The 23,193-nt window shown below is 40.2% G+C and overlaps 1 protein-coding gene across 3 annotated transcripts in view; it reads left to right on the plus strand.

Annotated features, from left to right (window-relative positions):
* The first annotated feature begins 20,668 nt into the window (after positions 1-20,668).
* The window catches only part of LOC137333065 (nuclear protein AMMECR1-like), a 179,701-nt gene continuing 177,176 nt past the window's right edge, over positions 20,669-23,193 (plus strand). For 2 of the 3 annotated variants that reach the window (XM_067997167.1, XM_067997168.1), the window contains exon 1: positions 20,692-20,961. In XM_067997167.1, coding sequence (XP_067853268.1) covers positions 20,714-20,961 — 248 coding nt within the window. In that variant the 5' untranslated portion in view covers positions 20,692-20,713. Of the gene's footprint in view, positions 20,962-23,193 lie in introns of all 3 variants that reach the window. The other variant, XM_067997166.1, reaches the window with a different exon arrangement.

The raw sequence follows: 23,193 nt of genomic DNA on the forward strand, positions 1-23,193 counted from the left end.
CTTTGACCAAGCTTTTGGTCACACCACCTAATATTTCCTTCTTTGGCTCTGCATCATTTTTATTTTCCTCTGATTATGCCTACATTAAAGGCACTATATAAATGCTTGTTGTTGTTGTTGTGCTCAATACCTTTTTCTATAGAACAATTTGTACAGAGTGGATTAAAGTTTGAGGAATGAACTCTCATAAGAGCAGAAAATTATACATGAAATATTACAAAATAGATATAGACAAGGAGGACCATTTGGCCCATCCTAACTCATTCATCTCATTCAACCTGCAGTTGTCCCCCCTCCCCATCACAGGATTTCTTTTAAAATATTTCCAGGTTTTTTGTCTCCATTACCCTATCTGGAAGTCTATCTTTACAGTAAATAACAATGAATGACAATACAAAGCTTTACCAGTTAACCAAAAAGCTATGTGATTTAAACATAGAATATGTGTTACAAATAGTTACAGAAAAGCACCTAGCTCTGATTTCAAATTTTTTCAACAGGATCAAACTGAGATTCTGAGGAACATTTTATAAAGCCAAAAAATCTCAAGAAAAACTTTGCTCTCCTGAAGAGTTCCGGATAAAACATTTTCTGTACTTCTGAATATAGTTGCTGCACAAATGCCACAGATAACAATGTTCAACTACTTTTTAAATTGTTACCAGCTTTGTAATCCAAAAAAAAATAAAGAGGCTACTATTACATAACAATGTATGTGGTTCACTAGGAAATTGATAATGGAATTAATTTTAGCATGATTTCGAAAGGAAACATCCCGTTACTGAGGATACCAATCAAGTGAAAGCAATTGAAAACCTGGACATGATCCAATACCCAATTGGTTCTTTACTCCGTACTAGAAAAAGTAAACTGATTTATTGGTCAAAGAAAACTAAATGTGCAGATGCAGCAATAACCCAAAATGCAGGAACAAAGAGTACAGAATACTAGGTGAACTTTCATATCACAAATAGTAATACTCTGCAAGAGAATTTCTGACCATAATTCTTTAGGGCCTGTGAACATTGAAAAATGAAGAACACAGATGAATATGCACAGAAATGGCCTATTTAACTAGAATGGTCCAACAAGGAAAGTTCAACATAAATGGAAGAATTCAGTATGACACAAAGCTGATTTTAGATTTGCATCATCCATGATGATCTACAGCTTAACAGATCTTGACACATATGTTTGAAGGAGCATAGCCCATATTGAGGATTCCTATCCATATTTTGTTAGGCACTGTAAGGAGGTAGCCACATAGAATTCTTACTACAGATATTTCTGATCGCCAGGAGAAAAAGTGAGCTATGTTTTAAAAAAAACATGAAAAATAAAAATCAAATTTATCTCTGATTATTGTAATGTCATTCCTGAGAAAGGGAAGAAGGAAGTGGAAAGTTTGTCTATGCCTCAACGTAAAAGACTACAGCAGAATGAGGTGTAGATGTGGCTTTAGAATGCATTGGGATGTTATTCTAATAACTGACAGTACACATTGATGATTCTATTGAACAGCCAATCTTATCAGAGAACAGCAGAGATCCTGAACAGTCTTATCTTCATGGACGGGAAGCTTATTTACAAACACGATATGAAGACGCAGTTAATTAGAAACTAAACAGAACAGTCATACAATAATGGCATAATGAAACCTGAAGAAGAAAGAAAATCTTCAGTCTTTCCGAGATTATAGAAATTATGACTCCTGTGGTGAATGTGAAAGGTGGTCAACTGATCTGTGAGTATTACTTATTATCTTGTAACCAAGCTGGTTAGAAGTCCTGTGGGAATAGCCATTTTGTATACAACTGCTCCTAATGTGACCTCATGAAGGGGGAATAATGACCACAATATTCATTCAAGGCTGGGGAAGAATATCGTGATGTGTTATCAGGGTAAGTTTTAAACAAAATGTCTATTTTCAAAAGTGCCTCTAACCAGCAGTTTTAAATCATAAAACAGAGTAGTATAGGATGACTGACACCAGTGAACACAGTTATCTTTCTTTAAAACATTTATGATTATGTGGTAAAGCATATACATTTCTCTATTAAGTTTTGAATAATTCCTATATAAAACGCCAATATATTCAATTACTAAAACATAAACTTAAAGGTTTGCAATAATGCCTGCCTTATTAACCCCATTGGGCTGATTTCCTGATGTTGTATTCACAGAATGCCCATGTGCAATTCTAAAGCATGCTGCGCAGAAATGGTCAAGTAGGTTCCAGTGCAAGATGCTGAATTTGACGCTAATTCTTTTTTTTCAGAAAGTGTTAAATAATGCTTTATTTCTTCTGTTAAAAATCTATTCAACTTAAACAGAATCTGTGCACAAAACTACAGTTATATTTAATTACCTGTTTATGTACACATCAAGGTCCCTCTGCTCTTCAACTTCATTTAAACTCTTATCTTTTGAGGAACATAGGAACAGGAGTAGGCCATTCAGCCCCTCGAGCTTATTGCACCATTCAATTAGATCATGACTGATCTGCATCTTAACTCCATCTACCCGCTTTTGTTCCCTATCCCTTGATACCATTACCTAACAAAGATCTATTGATCTCAATCTTGAAAATTTCAATTGACCCAGCATCCACAGCCTTTAGGGGAGCGAGTTCCACATTTCCACTACCCTTTGTGCGAAAAAGTGCTTCCTGATTTCATTCCTAAATGGCCTGGCTCTAATTTTAAGATTGTGCCCCCTTGTTCTAGATTTCCCCACCATAGGAAATAGTCTCTCTGTATCTACCCTATTGAATCCCTTTATTATTTTAAATACCTCAATTAGATCACCCCTCAACCTTCTAAACTCAAGGGCGTACAAACCAAGTTTATGTAACCTGTCTTCATAATTTAAACCCTTAAGCCCTGATATCATTCTTGTGAATCTGTGCTGTACCCATTACAAGGCCAATATATCTTTTCTACGGTTCACTGTCCAAAACTGAATGCAGTACTCCAGATGGGGTCTGACCAAGGCTCTGTATGACTGAAGCATCACTTCTTCCCCTTTGTATTTCAGTTCCCTTGAGATAAAGTCCAACATTCCAATAGCCTTTTTGATTACCTTTTATATCTGTGAACTAGCTTATGGTGATTTGTGTACATGGACACCTAAATCCCTTTGCTCCTCCACAGCTCCTAATCTTTCACCATTAAGGAAATATTCCAATTTGTCTTTCTGAGATCGAAAGTGGATGATCTCACACTTCCCCATACCGAACTCCATCTGCCATAGTTTTGCCCACTCACTTAGTCTGTCTATGTCCCTTTGTAACTTCCTGCTCCCATCCATACAACTTACCATGCCTCGTAACTTACTTTTCTGGGAAGCTCACGGGACAGACAGGCCAGGTACCACTCTGGCTGGCTGGATCGGTGAACAAATTGGAAAGAAAACAATCATTGTGGGCAAGTGAGAAGGCAGGTTGGAAAAAAATTCAGGTGGACAGGCTAGTGGAAAGCACTGGGTACAATTGAGGCAGGCAAGCCAAGAAGTGCTCGGGGTGGATAGAAGAATATGCAGGCCAAAAAGGGTGGGAGCAAATGGGTGGAGAAATATTCAGGTTGGGTGGGCAGAAGACCGAACAGCTGTGCTGGGATTCTATGGTTCGGTTTCTATATTTGTCAGCTGGCGATATGAAGCTGTGCTCAGCCACTACATTGCAGATACAACTGGTGAGCCCAACACAGTGACTGCGGAGGAGAAAACTGATGGATGGGGAAGAACTCAAGTGGGAAAAACTTGAAGTTGGCTGGAAATTACTCTGGACAAGTCTGAAGAAAGTTTAGGGAGTGGGTTGGACCAGACCAGGCTACTTAGAGAAATATAGAGATCGGGTCAGGTCAGGCCACTGAAGGAAACACGAGGATCAGGTCATTGGAACTTCAGCATAGGTGATGATGCCAAAATGAACAAAGTAGGGGGATGCTTTGATATCTAGCCAATTGGGAGGAACAAAGGCATCATCAGAAAAATACAGGCAACAAAGCCAAACCCAATAATTCATGCTCCAGTCTAGTACCACAAAATAAGCTCCAGCCTCACAACAATAGGAGTAGGCCTTCACAAGAAAACATTTTCCAGGGATTTACAACATTGTGCAGATAACTCTGAGTAAGATTAAATACCTTTTCTGAATTTTTTAAATGGATTTCTTATGTTACTTATATGGGCATATTTTCAGCTAGCTAAAAAATCAAGATGATGATTCAAAACAAGTTTGCAAATTTATTTGATCAATTGATTGGTTAGTTTTTGCTCCTTGTCTGTTAAGGGATGGTAGCTTTGGAAAAAGAAATTGAGTGATTTAATTGGTCAGTTTTCTGCTGCTTAACTTGTTCCTTATTATTACTTGCCGACTAAATCTAGCATTTGATTAAGTCACGTTTTGTCAATTGGATATTTGATTGGCTGAAATGAGTATTTATGTTAAGTTACCAATCATTAAATATTGCTGCATAGAAGTGACACTGAGAGGTGTGACGCTTTTGGAGGCCACACAGATGTCTGTGAAAGTTATCTGTGAAAGGTGTGACGTGACGTGCCGTGATGTGACATGACCTGACATGGCATGATAGACACTTTTATTATATAGGTATTAATAATTCCTGCCTCTAGTGCTATAAGATGTCCAAGTTTTCAAATAGCTAGTCTGTTAATTTATACCTGTTCCCCACGAGACCAGATACCTTTCCTTTTCATGGAGATCCATTGAACTCTTTTTAATGCATATACTATGTAGCCGTAGACACTTTTGTTAATAGGTAAATAAATCTCTTAAAAATGCACATTATTTCAATAGATATTGCTCAAGCCAAATGTGGGGGTGTAAAACATAGTACAGTCTATGACAGTTACATTGCATGTCTGGGTGATATTTTACTTGCAAATAGATCTCTATTAGGGAAGAAAGCTGTAAGGGTAACAAATCTTATAAACCATCCCAGCTGACACCCAAAAAGCTGCCTTGCCTATGTCTGTGATAAAGACTTGCATAGTGGGTATGTTTCACAGACATTGTAAAATAATGGGAAGGTTTTCTCCTTGCATTAATTTGGTAATAATTTTACTAGCTGAAAGAAATAGGCAGGTGTTTGATATATTTTTAAAGAACTATTAGCATGTAATATGTGCTCCATTGACATTGGTTACCCGTTGGTGTCATGTGGAAGTGTATTTTTCCCACTTCCAAAATTGTATGTGTACAATGTGCATGTGTGTGGAATTAAAATGCTGGCCTTGTGTATATTTCATTTCATTAATGAAATTACTTCATATTAAATTACTAACATGTACAATTTGGCTACAACCACAACATATTAACGTAAGTGTCCAACTTCCAATAAGGGTCCAACTTTCAATTCTGTTTTTTTACGTTGACCAGTGTCTGGATTCTTGTTCAATATCAGCAGGAGCCCCACATTCATTCAACAAAATCACAAAAGGTGCCATTCCCATGCTTGTGCCCATGTTAGCTTTTCAACTAGTGATCTACTCTAATCTCATTTCCCTACTTTTTCCCCATATCTTTTCATATTCTTTTCTTAAAATACTTATCACACGTCCTTTTAAATTATGTTATAACCTTTGCCTCAGTAAACACTTGTGGTAATGTTCTAATAAACGTGGCTTTGATTTTAACTTGGGTCAAGATTGGCGCATGGGGGGAGCCAGGATGAGCGACAAACTCGTATGCTGAGGCCTAGTGAGATTTTAGCTCCAGGGCCTCATATCCATGTTCAAAATCGTACTCTCGTCAGATCCCGGCGGGAAACACTGTCTGGTTGAACAGTGGGAGCGGGGATTCGGGCGACGAGAGGATAGGGGAGGGGAAGCCCAAGACAAGGCAGGCCCAAGGTTTCCTAGTGGGGCATGGAGGAGCACTCCTGGCTCTTGTTCCTGGCAGGTTTGGCCTGGCGGCAAATCCATCACTGCTTCCTCGCTCAGGCTAAAATCACAGATCGGGCCCTGATGATGTCATCTGAACCTGATCTGCAATTTAAAATTACAGTTGATCAGATTAGGGTGGGAAAGGAGTAAGTCTTCCGGCAGATGGGGGCGAGGTGGGGTGGAGGGGGGGGGGGGGGGGGAGTTAAAATCAAGGTCCATGTATGTGAAAAAATTCTTCTAACTTCCACCTTCATTCTTCCAGTAATTAATCCTGAGTTTATGCCTCCTTGTGACTGATTCACCAAGCATCCCAGGAGAGGAGACAATCTTTCACTATGTATCCTCTTAAAATTGTTCACAATTTTGGAAATCTCCATTAAACTCCTCAGCTTTTTCTGTTCAATGAAAAGACAAGCCTCATAAGTCAAGTCAGAGTCAACAATTCTTTATTATTTTATTGAATGTGTTACTTGTGTATGTATGCATTTTAAAATTTATAATCGTGACATTCTTGAATAAAGTATCATTTTGGTAAATGCAAATAGAATACGGGTTCCTTTTAGAATTATACACAGAAACCGGACCATTTATGGCTTACTTACAGAGTCTGAGAATTATCCAAAGATTGCAAATAAAGTAGTTTGGTTAAATTTTTAGTTATTCATACTAAGTGAAAAATGTAACTTTAAACATAATGCAAGTGATGCCTTTTGCTTTGTTAGAATCATAGTTCTGGGTTAACACTAAAGAATTTTAAAAATGTTTACAGTGACTAATTAGGAAAAAATGAAACTTGCTCATTTGTTGCCTCTGAAAGGTATGCACAGATCACGAAGATGCTACATTTTTTGCCAATTTCCATGAAAATTTTACAGTGTTTCCATTTACTCCAATGACAGTATCTCTAACCTTGAAGTGTGTTGTATGACAAAAGTGCAAAATAACCTTTGTACATTGTTGAAATTAATTTTTTGTTTGCTTTGCCTTAGAATGAGACTGCCTCAGATATATGTATTACAAAAATCAAAAAATTGAACATGTCCTATTGGTAAAAATGTCACTGTTGTTTTAACATTTAGAAAAGCATTTACTTGAGGTGAAGTAAAGGTTGATTCATAAAGTGCTGAACTTGGGTACTTACGCCCCAAGATTTCTGGTTTGGAGGAGGGCATAAGTCAATATTTGCACGTTTTGTGAGGGCAGGAATTTGGTGTGGGTCCAAGATCCACTGAGTTTCCACCCCAAAAGTGCCCAATTCTGGCAAGGCTCAGGGGTGCTGGAGAAGCACCCATCGTCTCAGTGGGAACCATATGTTAATCAGAGTTAGGATGGGATGACGTCACTCATCTTAAATTCTGTGACTTCTGCCTTCCCATGCGCCCTTGTGATTTTGTGCCCATAATCAAAAGGTGCACTTGCTCATCAAGGCAAAAGTACTTTTTAAAGGGAAAGTGTAATTGCTTGTGGAGACTTCTGGCCATACTTTGGGATTGATTGCAGTTATTTGAAAATTATTTGCACTGTTGTACTGTGAAAACCTTCACCTATATTCTACATTACCCTTGGAGAGCATTTTATTTAAAGAGTATTAGGGAGCTAGTATCTGAAAGTCGCAAAATGAGCTTCCGAATAGGAATTCCATTTTACATGATGTGCATGTTAGAGGAAGAGAACGGCAGAAGGCTTTAAAGGAAGCTAGGTTAATCAGGCAGCACTAGAGGAAGGCCAGACTATCGCAACAGGATCCATCCAACAGGATGCATCAACCCAGGCAAAAATTCTGAGACCTATCTCATTCAGTATGTGGATGGCCCGACTAGAGAGGGGGCAAAACTTGACCTCCTCTTGGGAAATAAGGAAGGGCAGGTGACAGAAGTGTTAGTGAGGTATCACTTTGGGACCAGTGATCATAATCCCATTAGTTTTAAGATAGCTATGGAGAATGATAGGTCTGGCCCAAAAGTTAAAATTCTAAATTGGGGAAAGGCCAATTTTGATGGTATTAGACAGGAACTTTCAGAAGTTGATTGGGAGAGTCTGTTGGCAGGCAAAGGGACGTCTGGTAAGTGGGAGGCTTTCAAAAGTGTGTTAACCAGGGTTCAGGGTAAGCACATTCCTTATAAAGTGAAGGGCAAGGCTGGTAGAAGTAGGGAACCTTGGATGACTCGGGAGATTGTGGCCCTAGTCAAAAAGAAGAAGGAGGCATATGACATGCATAGGCAGCTGGGATCAAGTGGATCCCTTGAAGAGTATAGAGATTGCCGGAGTAGAGTTAAGAGAGAAATCAGGAGGGCAAAAAGGGGACATGAGATTGCTTTGGCAGATAAGGCAAAGGAGAATCCAAAGAGCTTCTACAAATACATAAAGGGCAAAAGAGTAACTAGGGAGAGAGTAGGGCCTCTTAAGGATCAACAAGGTCATCTATGTGCGGAACCACAAGAGATGGGTGAGATCCTGAATGAATATTTCACATCGGTATTTACGGTTGAGAAAGGCATGGATGTTAGGGAACTTGGGGAAATAAATAGTGATGTCTTGAGGAGTGTACATATTACAGAAAGGGAGGTGCTGGAAGTCTTAATGCGCATCAAGGTAGATAAATCTCCAGGACCTGATGAAATGTATCCCAGGACGTTATGGGAGGTTAGGGAGGAAATTGCGGGTCCCCTAGCAGAGATATTTGAATCATCGACAGCTACAGGTGAGGTGCCTGAAGATTGGAGGGTAGCAAATGTTATGCCTTTGTTTAAGAAGGGCGGCAGGGAAAAGCCTGGGAACTACAGACCGGTGAGCCTGACATCTGTAGTGGGTAAGTTGTTAGAGGGTATTCTGAGAGACAGGATCTACAGGCATTTGGAGAGGCAGGGACTGATTAGGAACTGTCAGCATGGTTTTGTGAGTGGAAAATCATGTCTCACGAATTTGATTGAGTTTTTTGAAGGGGTAACCAAGAAGATAGATGAGGGCTGTGCAGTAGACGTGGTCTACATGGACTTCAACAAAGCCTTTGACAAGGTACCGCATGGTAGGTTGTTACATAAGGTTAAATCTCACGGGATCCAAGGTGAGGTAGCCAATTGGATACAAAATTGGATTGACGACAGAAGACAGAGGGTGGTTGTAGAGGGTTGTTTTTCAAACTGGAGGCCTGTGACCAGCGGTGTGCCTCAGGAATCGGTGCTGGGTCCGCTGTTATTTGTTATTTATATTAATGATTTGGATGAGAATTTAGGAGGCATGGTTAGTAAGTTTGCAGATGACACCAAGATTGGTGGCATTGTGGACAGTGAAGAAGGTTATCTAGGATTGCAACGGGATCTTGATAAATTGGGCCAGTGGGCCGATGAATGGCAGATGGAGTTTAATTTAGATAAATGTGAGGTGATGCATTTTGGTAGATCGAATCGGGCCAGGACCTACTCCGTTAATGGTAGGGCGTTGGGGAGAGTTATAGAACAAAGAGATCTAGGAGTACAGGTTCATAGCTCCTTGAAAGTGGAGTCACAGGTGTATAGGGTGGTGAAGAAGGCATTCAGCATGCTTGGTTTCATTGGTCAGAACATTGAATACAGGAGTTGGGATGTCTTGTTGAAGTTGTACAAGACATTAGTAAGGCCACACTTGGAATACAGTGTACAGTTCTGGTCACCCTATTATAGAAAGGATATTATTAAACTAGAAAGAGTGCAGAAAAGATTTACTAGGATGCTACCGGGACTTGATGGTTTGACTTATAGGGAGAGGTTGGATAGACTGAGACTTTTTTCCCTGGAGAGTAGGAGGTTTAGGGGTGATCTTATAGAAGTCTATAAAATAATGAGGGGCATAGATAAGGTAGTCAAAATCTTTTCCCAGAGGTAGGGGAGTCTACAACGAGGGGGCATAGATTTAAGGTGAGAGGGGAGAGATACAAAAGGGTCCAGAGGGGCAATTTTTTCACTCAAAGGGTGGTGAGTGTCTGGAACGAGCTGCCAGAGGCAGTAGTGGAGGCGGGTACAATTTTGTCTTTTAAAAAGCATTTGGACAATTACATGGGTAAGATGGGTATAGAGGGATATGGGCCAAGTGCAGGCAATTGGGACTAGCTTAGTGGTATAAACTGGGCGACATGGACATGTTGGGCCGAAGGGCCTGTTTCCATGTTGTAAACTTCTATGATTCTATCACAGAAGCTCTGTATCCTTCCACATGGGTCAGACTGCTGCATTTGATGCCATCAAGCTGTCGTCTTCCCCTAGCCCCAGAAATGCCAATATACCTATCCTGCACTATAAAGAAAGTGGGAGCTAAGTTAAGGTCTGAAGTTATTAAGGCCAGAGGGTTGCATAGTGCCTAAACGAAAAATAAGGTGTTATTCCTTGAGCTTGCATTAAGCTTCACTGGAAAAATGTAGAAGGCCAAAGGCAAAGAGATCGGTGTGGGAGTTGCACAGGGAATTGAAGTGGCACCTGACTAGGAGCATGGGGTTACACTTGTGGACAGACCAGGGGTGTTCAACAAAGTAATCACTTAAACCGTGTGTAGTCTCCTCAATGTACAGAAGACCACACTATGAGCAGCAGATACAGTATACTAGGTTGGAGGTAGGACATGTAAATTGTTGTCTCACACAGAAGGTGTGTTTGGGACAGTGGTGTAGGAGGAGGTTGCAGGATCCTGACCTACTTTTCCAGCTTCTTCTATTTCCATTTCAGACTTGTCTTCCCCGCACCCCCTCCCTCCCCCCACCCACCCCGCCATGCACCTCAGCTATTCACATGTTCTCTGTGTCTCTTAAATGTTCTTAATTTCTTTATGCTTATATCATAGAATCATAGAAATTTACAGCACAGAAGGAAGCCATTCGGCCCGTCGTGTCTGTGCCAGCCAAAAAAGAGCTATCCAGCCTAATCCCACTTTCCAGCTCTTGGTCCGTAGCCTTGTAGGTTAATGCACTTCAAGTACATATCCAAGTACCTCTTAAATGCGATGAGGGTTTCTGCCTCTACCATCCTTTCAGGCAGTGAGTTTCTGACCCCCACCACCCTCTGGGTGAAAAAATTTCACCTCAACTCCCCTCTAATCTTTCTAACTTAAATCTATGCCCCCTGATTATTGACCTCTCTGCTATGGGAAATAGGTCCTTCCTATCCACCCTATCTGGGCCCCCTTATAATTTTATACACTTCAATTAAATCTCCCCTCAGCCTCCTCTGTTCCAAAGAAAACAACCCCAGCCTATCCAATCTTTCCTCATAGCTAAAATTCTCCAGTACTGGCAACATCCTCATAAATCTCCTCTGTACCTTCTCTAATGCAATCACTTCCTTCCTGTAATGTGGTGACCAGAACTGTGCGCGGTACTCTAGCTGCGGCCTAACTAGTGTTTTATACAGTTCTAGCATAACCTCCCTGGTCGTATATTCCACGCCTCGGCTAATAAAGGAAAGTATCCCATATGCCTTCTTAACCACCTTATCTACCTGTCCTGCTACCTTCAAGGATCTGTGTACATGCATTCCAAGGTCCCTCTGTTCCTCTACACTTCTCAGTATCCTACCATTTATTGTATATTCCCTTGCCTTGTTTGCTCTCCCCAAATGCATCACCTCACACTTCCCCGGATTGAATTCCATTTGCCACTTTTCTGCCCATCTGACCAGTCCATTGATAGCTTCTTGCTGTCTACAGCTTTCTTCCTCACTATCAACCACACGGCCAATTTTTGTATCATCTGCAAACTTCTTAATCATGTCCCCTACATTTAAGTCTAAATCATTGATATATACCACAAAAAGCAAGGGACCTAGTACTGAACCCTGTGGAACCCCACTGGAAACAGCCTTCCAGACACAAAAGCACCCGTCGACCATTACCCTTTGCTTCCTGCCACTGAGCCAATTTTGGATCCAACTTGCCACTTTCCCTTTGATCCCATGAGCTTTTACTTTTCTGACCAGTCTGCCATGTGGGACCTTGTCAAGAACCTTGCTAAAATCCACGTAGACTACATCAAACGTGCTACCCTTATCAACCCTCCTTGTTGCCTCCTCAAAAAATTCAATCAAGTTAGTCAGACACGACCTTCCCTTAACAAACCCATGCTGACTGTCCTTGATTAAACCGTGCTTTTCTAAATGACGATTTATACTATCCCTCCGAATTTTTTCCAATAATTTGTCCAACACCGAGGTTAGGCTGACTGGCCTGTAATTACTCGGTCTATCCCTTTTCCCCCCTCTTAAATAACAGTACAGCGTTAGCAGTCCTCCAGTCCTCCGGCACTACGTCTGTAGCCAGAGAGGATTGGAAAATGATATTGTTATATTGTCTCGTATTAATATCACTTCAGCTATTTAACCATCTCCTCTTTGCCATTTACACACTTTACTGGTCATTCTACTTCCTCTCTCATATGCATGTGTGTGTTCTTTCCCCTTCCCCTTCTATTTGTTATGTTCCTCTTTAAATGCTGTTTGTCTGTAATTTTTTTCAGTTCTGATGAAGAGTCTACACATGAAATGTTATCTTGTTTGTTCTCCCTACAGATGCTGTCTGACCTACTAAGTGTCTCCAACATTTTCTGTTTTTGTTTCAGATTTTCAGCATCTGCAGTATTTTGCTTTTTACTTGTAGTCATGGTGATGTGACTTAAGAGGCTCACTGAAATTATTGGGCATTTATTGCCCTGAATGCAATAATACCTTAACTATTAAATCATAGAACGATACAGCACAGGAGGCCACTTGGCCCATCGTGCTTGTGCTGGATCTCTGAAAGATCTACCAGTTAGCCCCAATGCCCTACTCTTTCCCCATAGCCTTGCTAATTTTTCCTTTTTAAGTATATATCCAATTCCCTTTTGAAAGTTATTATTGAATCTGCTTCCATCACCCTTTCAGGCAATGCATTCCAGATCATAATAGCTCATTGAGTAAAAAAAATTCTCCTCATCTCCCGCTTGGTTTTTTTTTTGCCAATTGTCTTAAATCTGTGTCCTCTGGTTACCGACTTTCCTTCCAGTGGAAATAGTTTCTCCCTATCTACTCTATCAAAACTCCTCATAATTTTGAACACTTCTATTAAATCTCCCCTCAACCTTCTAAGGAGAACAACCTAGCTTCTCTTATGTCTCCACATAACTGAATTTGCTCATCCCTGGTACCATTCTGGTGAATCTCCTCTGCACCCTCTCCACGGCCTAGATATCCTTTCTAAAGTGTGGTGCCCAAATTGGACACAATACTTTTAGCTGCCTACAGATTGTCAAAAGACAATACATAGAGCAACTAAGAATTTTCATCAATCCGTTAGCTTGTAACTGAAATTGGGATTGGTCTCCTTAGAAGGTTGAGGGGAGATTTAATAGAAGTGTTCAAAATTATGAGGAGTTTTGATAGAGTAGATAGGGAGAAACTATTTCCAGTGGCAGGAGGGTCAGTAACCAGAGGACACAGATTTAAGATAATTGCCAAAAAAAAGGGGTTTTGTGCATAGATACCTTTTACGATATCTTTCATATGAACCATGAAATATTTATATATTAACACATTACTCATGGTGAGATGCAAGTTTTATTAGAATTGGTGTGTCTTGCCAAGTAGAATTAGCAGAGCCAGTCAGCACTGGGAGTAGCCCTGGGATGGTGTTTCAGGGGCTAGCAGTATTTTGAAGGGGTGGGTCCCAGTGTCTGGAAGCACTGGTGATGGGAGCGGGGACGATCACTGGAGAGGGAGGTTTTAGGAACAATGGGGCAGGTTCTGGGATGTGGGGACACTGGGGAGGGAAGTCTTGGGGTTTGCAAACATTGGGGCAGTTCTAGGATCAGGGAGCACTGGGAATACGATATAGGGGTTTGTGAAAGGGAGTCTTGGGATATAGGATTGGAGGTGTGGGTAGTTTGGGTAAAGGGGTTCTGTGCTCCAGCAAGATTGAGAAGGCGTTTTGAAGCATTGGGGAAGAAATACTGAATCTGGCAGTATTGGGGGCGGGGAAGAGAACAGGTTCTAACAGCCTGTGCAAGAGAAGGGCCCAAAAGAATGGGACGCAAACTGCTTGTTGTCCACTTTCGAACCATCAGACCCAAACCCACCAAGAGGTTTTGCCTGTAATCTTCCTACCCTGATCTGTCTGCAATCCATTTTGTGCCTCCGATATCCTCCTGTTATTTTTCCCTTTGTCAATAGGTTCCTGTCTTTATGTTCCTGCCTTAAAACATTTAAGTGGTAAATTTTCTGATTCTTAATGTTAATGGGCTAAAAATCACAAGCTAGGGGCACATAATTATCTAATATGCACCAGGAATGTAGATGCAGAAATTTAGTGCGTTGTTAGTGAGTTTGCCGACTTATATGGTCTTTATCTCTAAACATAAATTTCCATAAAATGAACTAAAATTACCTTGTAAAACATTCAAAAGCAGATTGTTTATGCAGTTTCCAAATTTTTATAATTAAAGAAATTCTTTCAGCTTCAAAAATAGTTGAGGTTTTTTTAAACTAAATTAGCAAATACACCAATTTATTCTTTATAAGTTTATTTTCTAACTGTCAACAAATAATGCAATCACAGATGCTTCCATTCAGATATGCTGCTGTTCACAAGTGTTGTCCATTGTAAATAACATTAAATAAATGTCAGACTTGCCTTAAATAAAGCTTTGACAATTCAATCTTCTTTTGAAATCTTTTGGAAAAAGCAAGGAAACTATCACACCTTTCTATCCTTCAATACCTGTTGATGCACAGATTTGTGGGTCTGTAGGGTTAGAAAGGAGTGTTCTCATAAATATTGAACTGATTCTGTGCGATTAGTTGGTAGCAATTTTTTTGCAACAAATTGCAGAAAAAAAGATTACATGTCATGTAATTTAAATTATGTATGGGAAAAAATTGGATCATATTCCAAAAAAAGACAGTATGCACAGGGTGTGTACATCTCAAGCAAGTGAACTCCTAAGCTTCTCTTGGGTTTAGCAGGCCAGCTTCTGCCACCATAGTACCAGGAAGCTAGACTTGTGAATCAAGCAGATTTGGATATGATATACAGTAGAACTTAATGTGCATACCTGCTTCTCGCCTCTTCCCCCTTCTCTTTAAAAACTGCTCTTCCTCCCTGCATCCCCTCCCATGATCTCTCTTCCCCCCGCCCCCCCCCCCCCCCCCCCACTATTTGACCTAAAGACTTCACAAGGGCAATTTTAACCCTTCCCGCCTAGCAGAAACTGGGCGGGTTGGCAGTTAAAATCGACCGAGTGACTTACCTGCCAATGGATCCCATCATCTGGAATTTAATCTTGCTTTTCTGAGTAGGTGGCAAAGTCACCCACCTGAAGCCAGTGGGGTTGTTCTTTAGATATGTAGTTTGGGATCCGATGACATCATTGGGTCCTGACTAAAATTTTAACTCTGGCCTAAGCCAAGTAGCTGCTTCAGCATTCCTGCCTGGTGAAGACAGCAAGAAGAGGATCCACAAGGAAAATGTAGCCCTCCCCTACCCTGGGATTCCCCTCCTACCCTCCCGAAATTCCCTCCCCGGGACTTACCTTCTTGCCAGCGATCCTTCATTTAGTGCCAGCTGGAGGCCTTCTGCTGCCCGACTTTTGCTCCTGCCCGTCAGCCAGCTGCTGCCTTCTGTATGTTTGTGGTGGGCAGCTGACCAGCCTGCAGATGAGGCCCGGGAGTTAAAAATAGCCCAGACCTCACACTGCTGACCTCGGGCGTGTTTGGTGCTCACTCTGCCAGCCCAAACCCTCCTCCCAATTAAAATTCTCCCTTCAGTTTTGAACCTCTATGTGTAACACCACATGTGAGCCAAACCTCATGTTTCCCCTCCACAGTGGCGCCAGACCTAATGATTCCCCTCCCTCGTGCTGCCAAAACCCAGCAACCCCATTCAGTGCTGTCAAATTCCAGGATATCTATCCCAGTTGTGCCAAAATCCAGGACCATTCCCCAAAGCAACAAATCTCAGGACTGTCCCCAATGTTATCAAAATGTAGGATTGCTCCTCAGGGCTGCAAATCCTTTGCTGGCCCTACCCAGTACTGCTGCATACTGATATCTAACTCTAATTGGTTGTATCTTGCATACCATCTTGCTATGTATTCTCAGCTGTAAAACTGGTAAGAGATAAAAATTAAATATATCGGAAAAAAATACATATGTATGCCATTTACTGTTTTCACAGAATAATTAAGTCACAGAATTCGATCCTCAAGCACCAGTAAATATCCCAGAATATCATTTAATAAAAATGAACTCTGAATTAATCATTCAGTATAAGTCAGTCATAAACATCCCTATTGTTATAAAACACCATAGCCTCTGACTACTGTGAGAAATGCTAGTATTATAAATATATATCTTTGTTTTTTGTATTATGGATTCTTTAACAGTGACAAATTGCAAAAAGGAATAATTGAGTATTTTGCTATATGCACATATAATTTACATTGTGTAATTTAATATACCTATATCTTGTTCTTGACTGAATTATACACATTAGTGTACAACCAGAAATTGCATGAAAACACATTTGTTTCTCAATGGATAAAGTTGGGGCTGATTTTAACTACCTCCGCCCAGCGTAAACAGTGGCTTGAAAATGGCATAGGGTCACTTAGGCTTTGGCCACTGCCATCTTGGGTAGAGTCCTGAAAAGGACAGCTGGAGCACTCACCTGGTTCAGGCAGGGGGCCATTTTTAATATGCAAATTGGGGTCCTATGACATACATGGGCAGAGTGTGCGCAGCCGACACTCCGTGCGTTGAGTGGTCGAACCAGCAGTCCTTAAAGGGACTGCTGATGACCATTTAATAAATGGCCCAAAGAAATTTTTAACTGGGAAAATGTCAGGCAGTTCAGCGCAGACAGGAAGGAAAAGCCAGAGGGATTGTCATCCTGGGCCACACTTTACAATCATGGATTGGCATAAGGAGCGATCTTGGAGAAGACTGCATCTGTGTCCTCTTGGGAATGGTATATGACACGGTGGAAAGATCATAAGGGAGGATAAAATTAGTGTATTTTAAAAAATATTCGACAGAGAATTATTTAATTAATTACATTGTTTTTACATTTATTAGAAACAAGATACTATAATTTGTCAGCAGAAATTTAGAGAGAACTGCTTCTGAAAATACATTGTAAATAACCTCTTTTTTCCTGCATTAAGAACCCATGCACCAGCCAATATTTTGTTTTAAAGCTTAAATTTTAATATCCAAGCATTCACAGTGGCTCATTTTGATAATACTGTATTTACAGTTGGAGCTATATAATGACAAGTCATTCATAGTGTATCCTGATCATGCAGAGATTTGCAAAGACATACAGTTATAACAAGCCAAGCTACTGACATCATGTTGTGCATGCTACACAATTCTAGAGGGCACCTCCATACCTCTTGATAAATGTCCCAATTTATCAAGATACCCAAATTTCCAAGTCAATTTCAACCCTCTTCCACTGTCCCAACTTCCTGAATTAAAAAAAAATTCCAGGGACTATTTCAACCTTCAGAACTTTTCTGTCGTTAAAGGAGTTGGAGATAAAGGAACAAACAAGTCTATTGCTGAGAATGTTATATATACACAATAGGAAATTGTGCATGCTCAGTATGTTGGAGCACTCTGAGACTGAAGGGTGGGAATAGACTTTATTGATACAGCTATTAGATAACTGGGTTTGAATTCTGCCCAGTCAATGGGCAGAAAATCTTGCCCAAGATTCTAAATGGAGTTAATAATTCATATACTGTCTTTACTTTATAAAATTCATGAAAACTTTGTGTTGTAATAACCCTTTGTATTAATAATAGTGATCTATTTGAGAGAATTTTTTCAAATGTCAGTTTTATCACTCCTCCCTTAACAGCTAGGGCTTAACTCTGTCTAGGAACTGAAACAAATCTCTAGATATGTTCTAGAATCAAATGTATAATTTTCTCAGAATACAGCTTCTCAATGACTTCTTTTATTGGCATTAAATAAAGATGAAACATTATACAAATTTCAAAAGTGACAAGGCATTGTTTACATTGAACCTGAGAAATGATTTCTTATTCCTGGTTTAAGTACCACTAATTAGCACGCTGAGATAAAACCACACATACTTTAATAATATGGAATTTTAGCAGACATTTATATATAATTTACTACTATTAGCATTTTACAGAGAGTGACTTATTTTCAATTCTGAGAATTTATATGTGATAGCATGGCATTGTGCTACAACCATATACACACTGTTCCACAAGTTGAAACAGAACGATTCTTCTTGGAAAAGGAAAAACTGTATAATACACTTAAATATTAGAAACTCTCTTGTGATTCATGCAAATATTCTGCTTTGTGGATGTCATAATCCACAAGCCTAGTTTATATCTTAGCTGATGGCTTATGAGTAACTGGGATATTTTTGACAATTCTGCATGCATCATCTGATAAAATCCTGTTCCACATACAGAGAACATGTCCGTCCCTCATTATTCTGTCAGTAATCTTTTGTTTTCTCAAACTGCTACCTTCCTTTTCATAGTGTCCTCCATCTGCTTTTCTTGTCTCCTCCTTTTTATTCCACTCTCAATTTCTAATTCTATCCCTGTCCCTATCTCAGTATACATTTCCTACCTCTTTTATCTTGCGTGGCTGCTCCAAATTTCAGCTTTTCTCTGTTTCTTTCTCCTATATATTGCTCTCTATCAATCTAAATGCTGTTCCCCAGACTCTTTTCATTACTGGTGTCAACCTTCAGTAACTGAATTCTTTCCCTCCATCGGACCTATGGATTCATTTTTCCTCCAAACTGCTATCTTCCAGATGCCAATAACAAAACAATATATCATCTTACAAATGTTACATAATAGAACCTTGATAGATACCACTCCATTAGCACCTCAGGCTCCACAGTGCTAAATTCCTTTTTCTCCCCACCCCTGCCATCCCAGAAGATTATTTTTGTTGGTGAGGGGGTAATTTAAAAAAAAACTGTTGTATAAACCAGATGTATAACTTGGGCTTATTGGGATAATCTGCATTGATTGTTGCATCACAAGACCATAACATTTTTTAGGAAAAGGACAATCGGCTAAAAAAAGGCCTGAACTTTTTGATAGAACAATCTCCAATTACCTGCCTTCTCACCATATCTCTCAACTCCTCTCTGGAAATGCACCTAAATGTCACTTGAAGCCATTTGTATTGTCAGCCTTCTGTGGGTTACTTATTTTGTATTCTATTACTTATTGAGTAAAACTGTTCTACCTTCTTACTCCTACTTTCCTATTTTTAATATGTCTCCTTGTATTTGAACCCTTAGCTGTAGTGAGCAATTTGTCCAGATCAGTTTTATCAATTCCCCTCGCAATCTTGAAAACTTCAACCTCTCTTTTCCAAAGAAAACAAACCCAATTTCCTTAACCTTCTCTCGTAACTTAAATTCCTGATATCCGGAATTATTGTAGTTTGCTTTGTGCTCTTTCAAAGATAATACCTTTCCTACGGTTAGGTGACTCCAGTTTGAACAGTACTCTGGATGGCAGCTGGTCAATTCCTTATATAGCAACAACACCACCTTTTTAAAATGTATAATCTCTTTGCTCATGCAACCTATTTGCCTTATTTTCTTTATTCTTGCCCAATAAAGTTATTTTTAACCCACTGAGCTGCCGTGTTCTCCTGTTCCCTTTTGCACAGCTTCCAGCTGTCATTAACATCCCTCCCATTCACCATACTCAATGTCAGCAGCTGAGTAGTTGTACTAGTGTGAATTGCAGATTTATTTTTAAAATGCAGTTACTGTATCAAGTTGTAATTCAACCCAAGATTCTTCTCTGTGTGAATCACTTGAACTGAGGTCTTTCTTATGAATTACAGCCTTGTAACTCCTGCTGCCACATTCTCTCTACCGTACATATTGCAAGACTCTTCGTGTTATAATCCTGTTTAAATTATGACTCATGAATCTGAAAATAATACATAATATTTTAATGGAGCGTCAAGTTTTGTGAATGTGACTTTATACATGTGTATGAGTTGAGATGAATCCTGAAAGGAATTTCTTCCCTATTTGTTTATTTATTTCTCTCTCTTAACTGATCGCGTTTTAAAAAAAATCCTTTATAGCCTTGCAAGACTTAAGAGTATGATGGCTCTTTCGCCACCTCAATAAACTTGAGTGAGGTGCGCTTTTATTCACAAGATAATTACGGATGAGGAAGATCATTCGTCCCATCTGAATTCATCTACTCCAAAGAGATTCTAACGTCACCCCATTTGTAGCTCACTAACTGTTCCTCAAACGATTCCAGGGGGTTTTGCCTCCACGGTTCTATCAGGAAGTTTAATTCCGGCCCTGTACAAAATAATTTCTGTGCATTTGGATCCCATCGTGTGGCGGCTCCCAGATTTTGATGTCCGGGCCACGCTCCGTCGAAAGGAGCCGCCATGGTGCGGGATCGGTTTGTAATTTAATTTTTTTTTGTATTAATTTTAAAAAGTATTGAAAAAACAGAATCCCTTCACTCACGGACCACGGCGAATGATCGTTTTTTTTTGTGCGTGCCGCTGACAGCTCGGATTGAATGGGCCCCGGGGCCCGTTGCCGGGGTAACGGGAGTGGAGGTAGGGCCGATTCGATTGTTCTTCCTGACAGGACCTTTTGATCACAGCGCGTGCGATACGATCCGACTTTTTTTCTCTCTGTTTTTATTTCCCTTCCCCTTCCAGGATCTTCAGGCGCTTCCCCCCCCCCCCCAACCTCCCTTTAACCTCGGAGGAGTATGGGTAGAAAGCGGGGCTTCGCGGAAGCGCCGGTGGATTCCAAGATGGCGGCTGGGTGCTGTGGAGTGAAGAAGCAGAAACTGTCGAGCTGTTCGTCCTCTTCCACCTCTTCCAACAACTCCAACGAGAACCACTGCAAAGAAGTGACCCGCGCCAACGGGTTCAGCGGCTGCCCCGGTGGCAGGAACATGGTGGTCAACTCCGAGATGTGCTGCTTCTGTTTCGACGTTCTGTACTGCCATCTGTACGGATATCAGCCGCCCCGGAGCCCACGATTCACGAACGACCCGTAGTAAGTACCCAAACTCCCTGGCATTGTTGGCGATTCCGTGTTTTCTTTAAACTGAGCGGGTTTTATTTTACACAAACATATCAAACGGAAATCTGCTGAATTTTATTTTCCCAGTGGTTAATCTCGTAACAAGTAGTAAGAAGTGTTGTTCTCTCTCTCTCTCATTTTCAAGGTTTTATGTGTGAACTTCACAAAGGAAACAGCTCGCAGGATCCGTACATTCTTGTTCAAGTTTGTCAAAAACAAACTTGAGAGTCTGTTTTGGATCGTCCCTGCAACTTTTTTTTTCAATCTTGAGTTTTTGATTGGACGCTTCTTGTAGGTTAACTTCAGTAAGGTTTTGTGTGCGCTTTTCAGATAGAGATGTGTGACGAAGTGACTTTCACCAGGATGTTTGAAACGCGGATCTCTTTCTTCCCCCGCCCCCGTTTGAACTTGTGGTTTCGGCTTTGCAGTGAATCCCGTAGTACGTCGGTTCAGTGATTTCAAAGAAACTCCGGAACAATCCTGCGACGGTGGTGTTTATTCCCGGAGGGGAGTATCGTATCAAAGGCTAATCGTTTTTAGCTTTGGCAATATTACAAATCCAGCTTTAAGCAAATAAATGAAAAATGTAGAACTGGTTCATTTCTACTTGACCAGAACAGTGTCTAAGTCACTTTATCGAGAGTCCAACGGCGTTCTATTTTTCATATGTGGATCTGCAGACAGATTATAAGCCAGGTTATGTTCCAGGAACTTTTTAATATCGAAGCTTCAGATGCTTTTGCCTAAAGGGATTTTTCTTTGAGACACTCCAGGTATTTGTTTGTTTATTTGGAAAATCTGATTTGCAACTTTTAAAAAAAATTAAAGGATCATTTTTGATACAATCCAATTCAGCAAGTCTGTTTCTACTTGTTAGAATTTTGTTCGATGTGCACAGTTGTTTCGGATTTTAAAGATAGTTCTTCATGCCTCTTAAATATCAATGTTTTTAAATCAGTTGCTTCCCTCTGAATTGTACAATTAGAATTTTGAATATTAACGACATAGGGTGCTATTGATGTGGTTTCGTCGTTTAACTTGAGCCTTAAATTGCGATTGTGTGGAATTGTTGTCACCGACTATTTGCATTTTAGTATTTAGTACGAAACTGGTAGGAGGATGAATGAAAGTGTTTAAATCGTGTCAGATATTGTGGTGTAAAGCACGTTACAAAACACTTCTGGAAAATTTCCAGCTGTCGCGAAGAACACAAGTTGAAAAGGGTATTGGTTCGTACCGTAATGTGTAAAATGAGTGGACACTTGCTATTTAGTTGACATTCAGAAGGGATTTGTTTTTGGAGGCTGAATGTAGTGTGCTGGAGTTGAAGATTGTCGACGTTCATCCGTACCGTTTTGGCAGGAAATTTTCTGAATTATAGGTGTAAAATCCTGAGTAGTCAAGATTCCTAATTTTAGTGAAAGAGTAGGCATCATTTTTAAAAGTGGCATCACGCCACTCTTTACTCTTCCTTTTTCGCTAAAATTAACGAAGCCTAGAATTCCGGTTCCTGAAATTTCTTGCGTGGGCTACAATTTTCCAACTGTTTTTCTCACCCTATCCCCAATGCTTGATTTGTGCTGGAGTCGGTATCCTGAAATTACTCGCTTATCCTTTTCATAACAAGCTGCTTCCAATACCAACTATAGGTTGAGTTGTGTCACGTGTGCTCATGTTTCACTAGCGGAGGAAACTGTTCATTAGCAAGAATAAGCTATTTTTGTAGAACTTTTTCAGGGGAAACTGGAAGAATAGGGTGATGCATGCATTGTGTTAAGGAATTTCCCGTTGCAAGTAATAAGTTTGAACCAAGAATACTTTTTTTAACCGGTTACTGTGTCTTGGCCTTGTAAATTAAGTTAACGTAATAGGTGAAGTTTACTTTTCAGGGTTACTTGTCCAGGATCAGTACTGAGCAAATATATATGGAAAAAATGAAAGTTTGAAATTTATTTATTGAAACTATTGCCATCTTGTGAGGTGCATATGGCCTTTAGAATTGAAATGTTCTTGTACATGTATAGAATTGGCACAAACTATATACAAAACTATAGGAGTATGGAGAAAATGTGCAGCCGAAAGCAATGTTTTGAACACCAGGAGTTACTTGTGAGGCTGAGTGGTCATCGTACCCCTCTCCTGTACCTGTCACTACTCTTTTAAAAAGGTAATAGGTATCTGCTTGAAAAAGAATTTATTGACTTT

This window comes from Heptranchias perlo, chromosome 15, assembly GCF_035084215.1.
Source record: "Heptranchias perlo isolate sHepPer1 chromosome 15, sHepPer1.hap1, whole genome shotgun sequence".
NCBI classification, from domain to species: Eukaryota; Metazoa; Chordata; class Chondrichthyes; order Hexanchiformes; family Hexanchidae; genus Heptranchias; species Heptranchias perlo.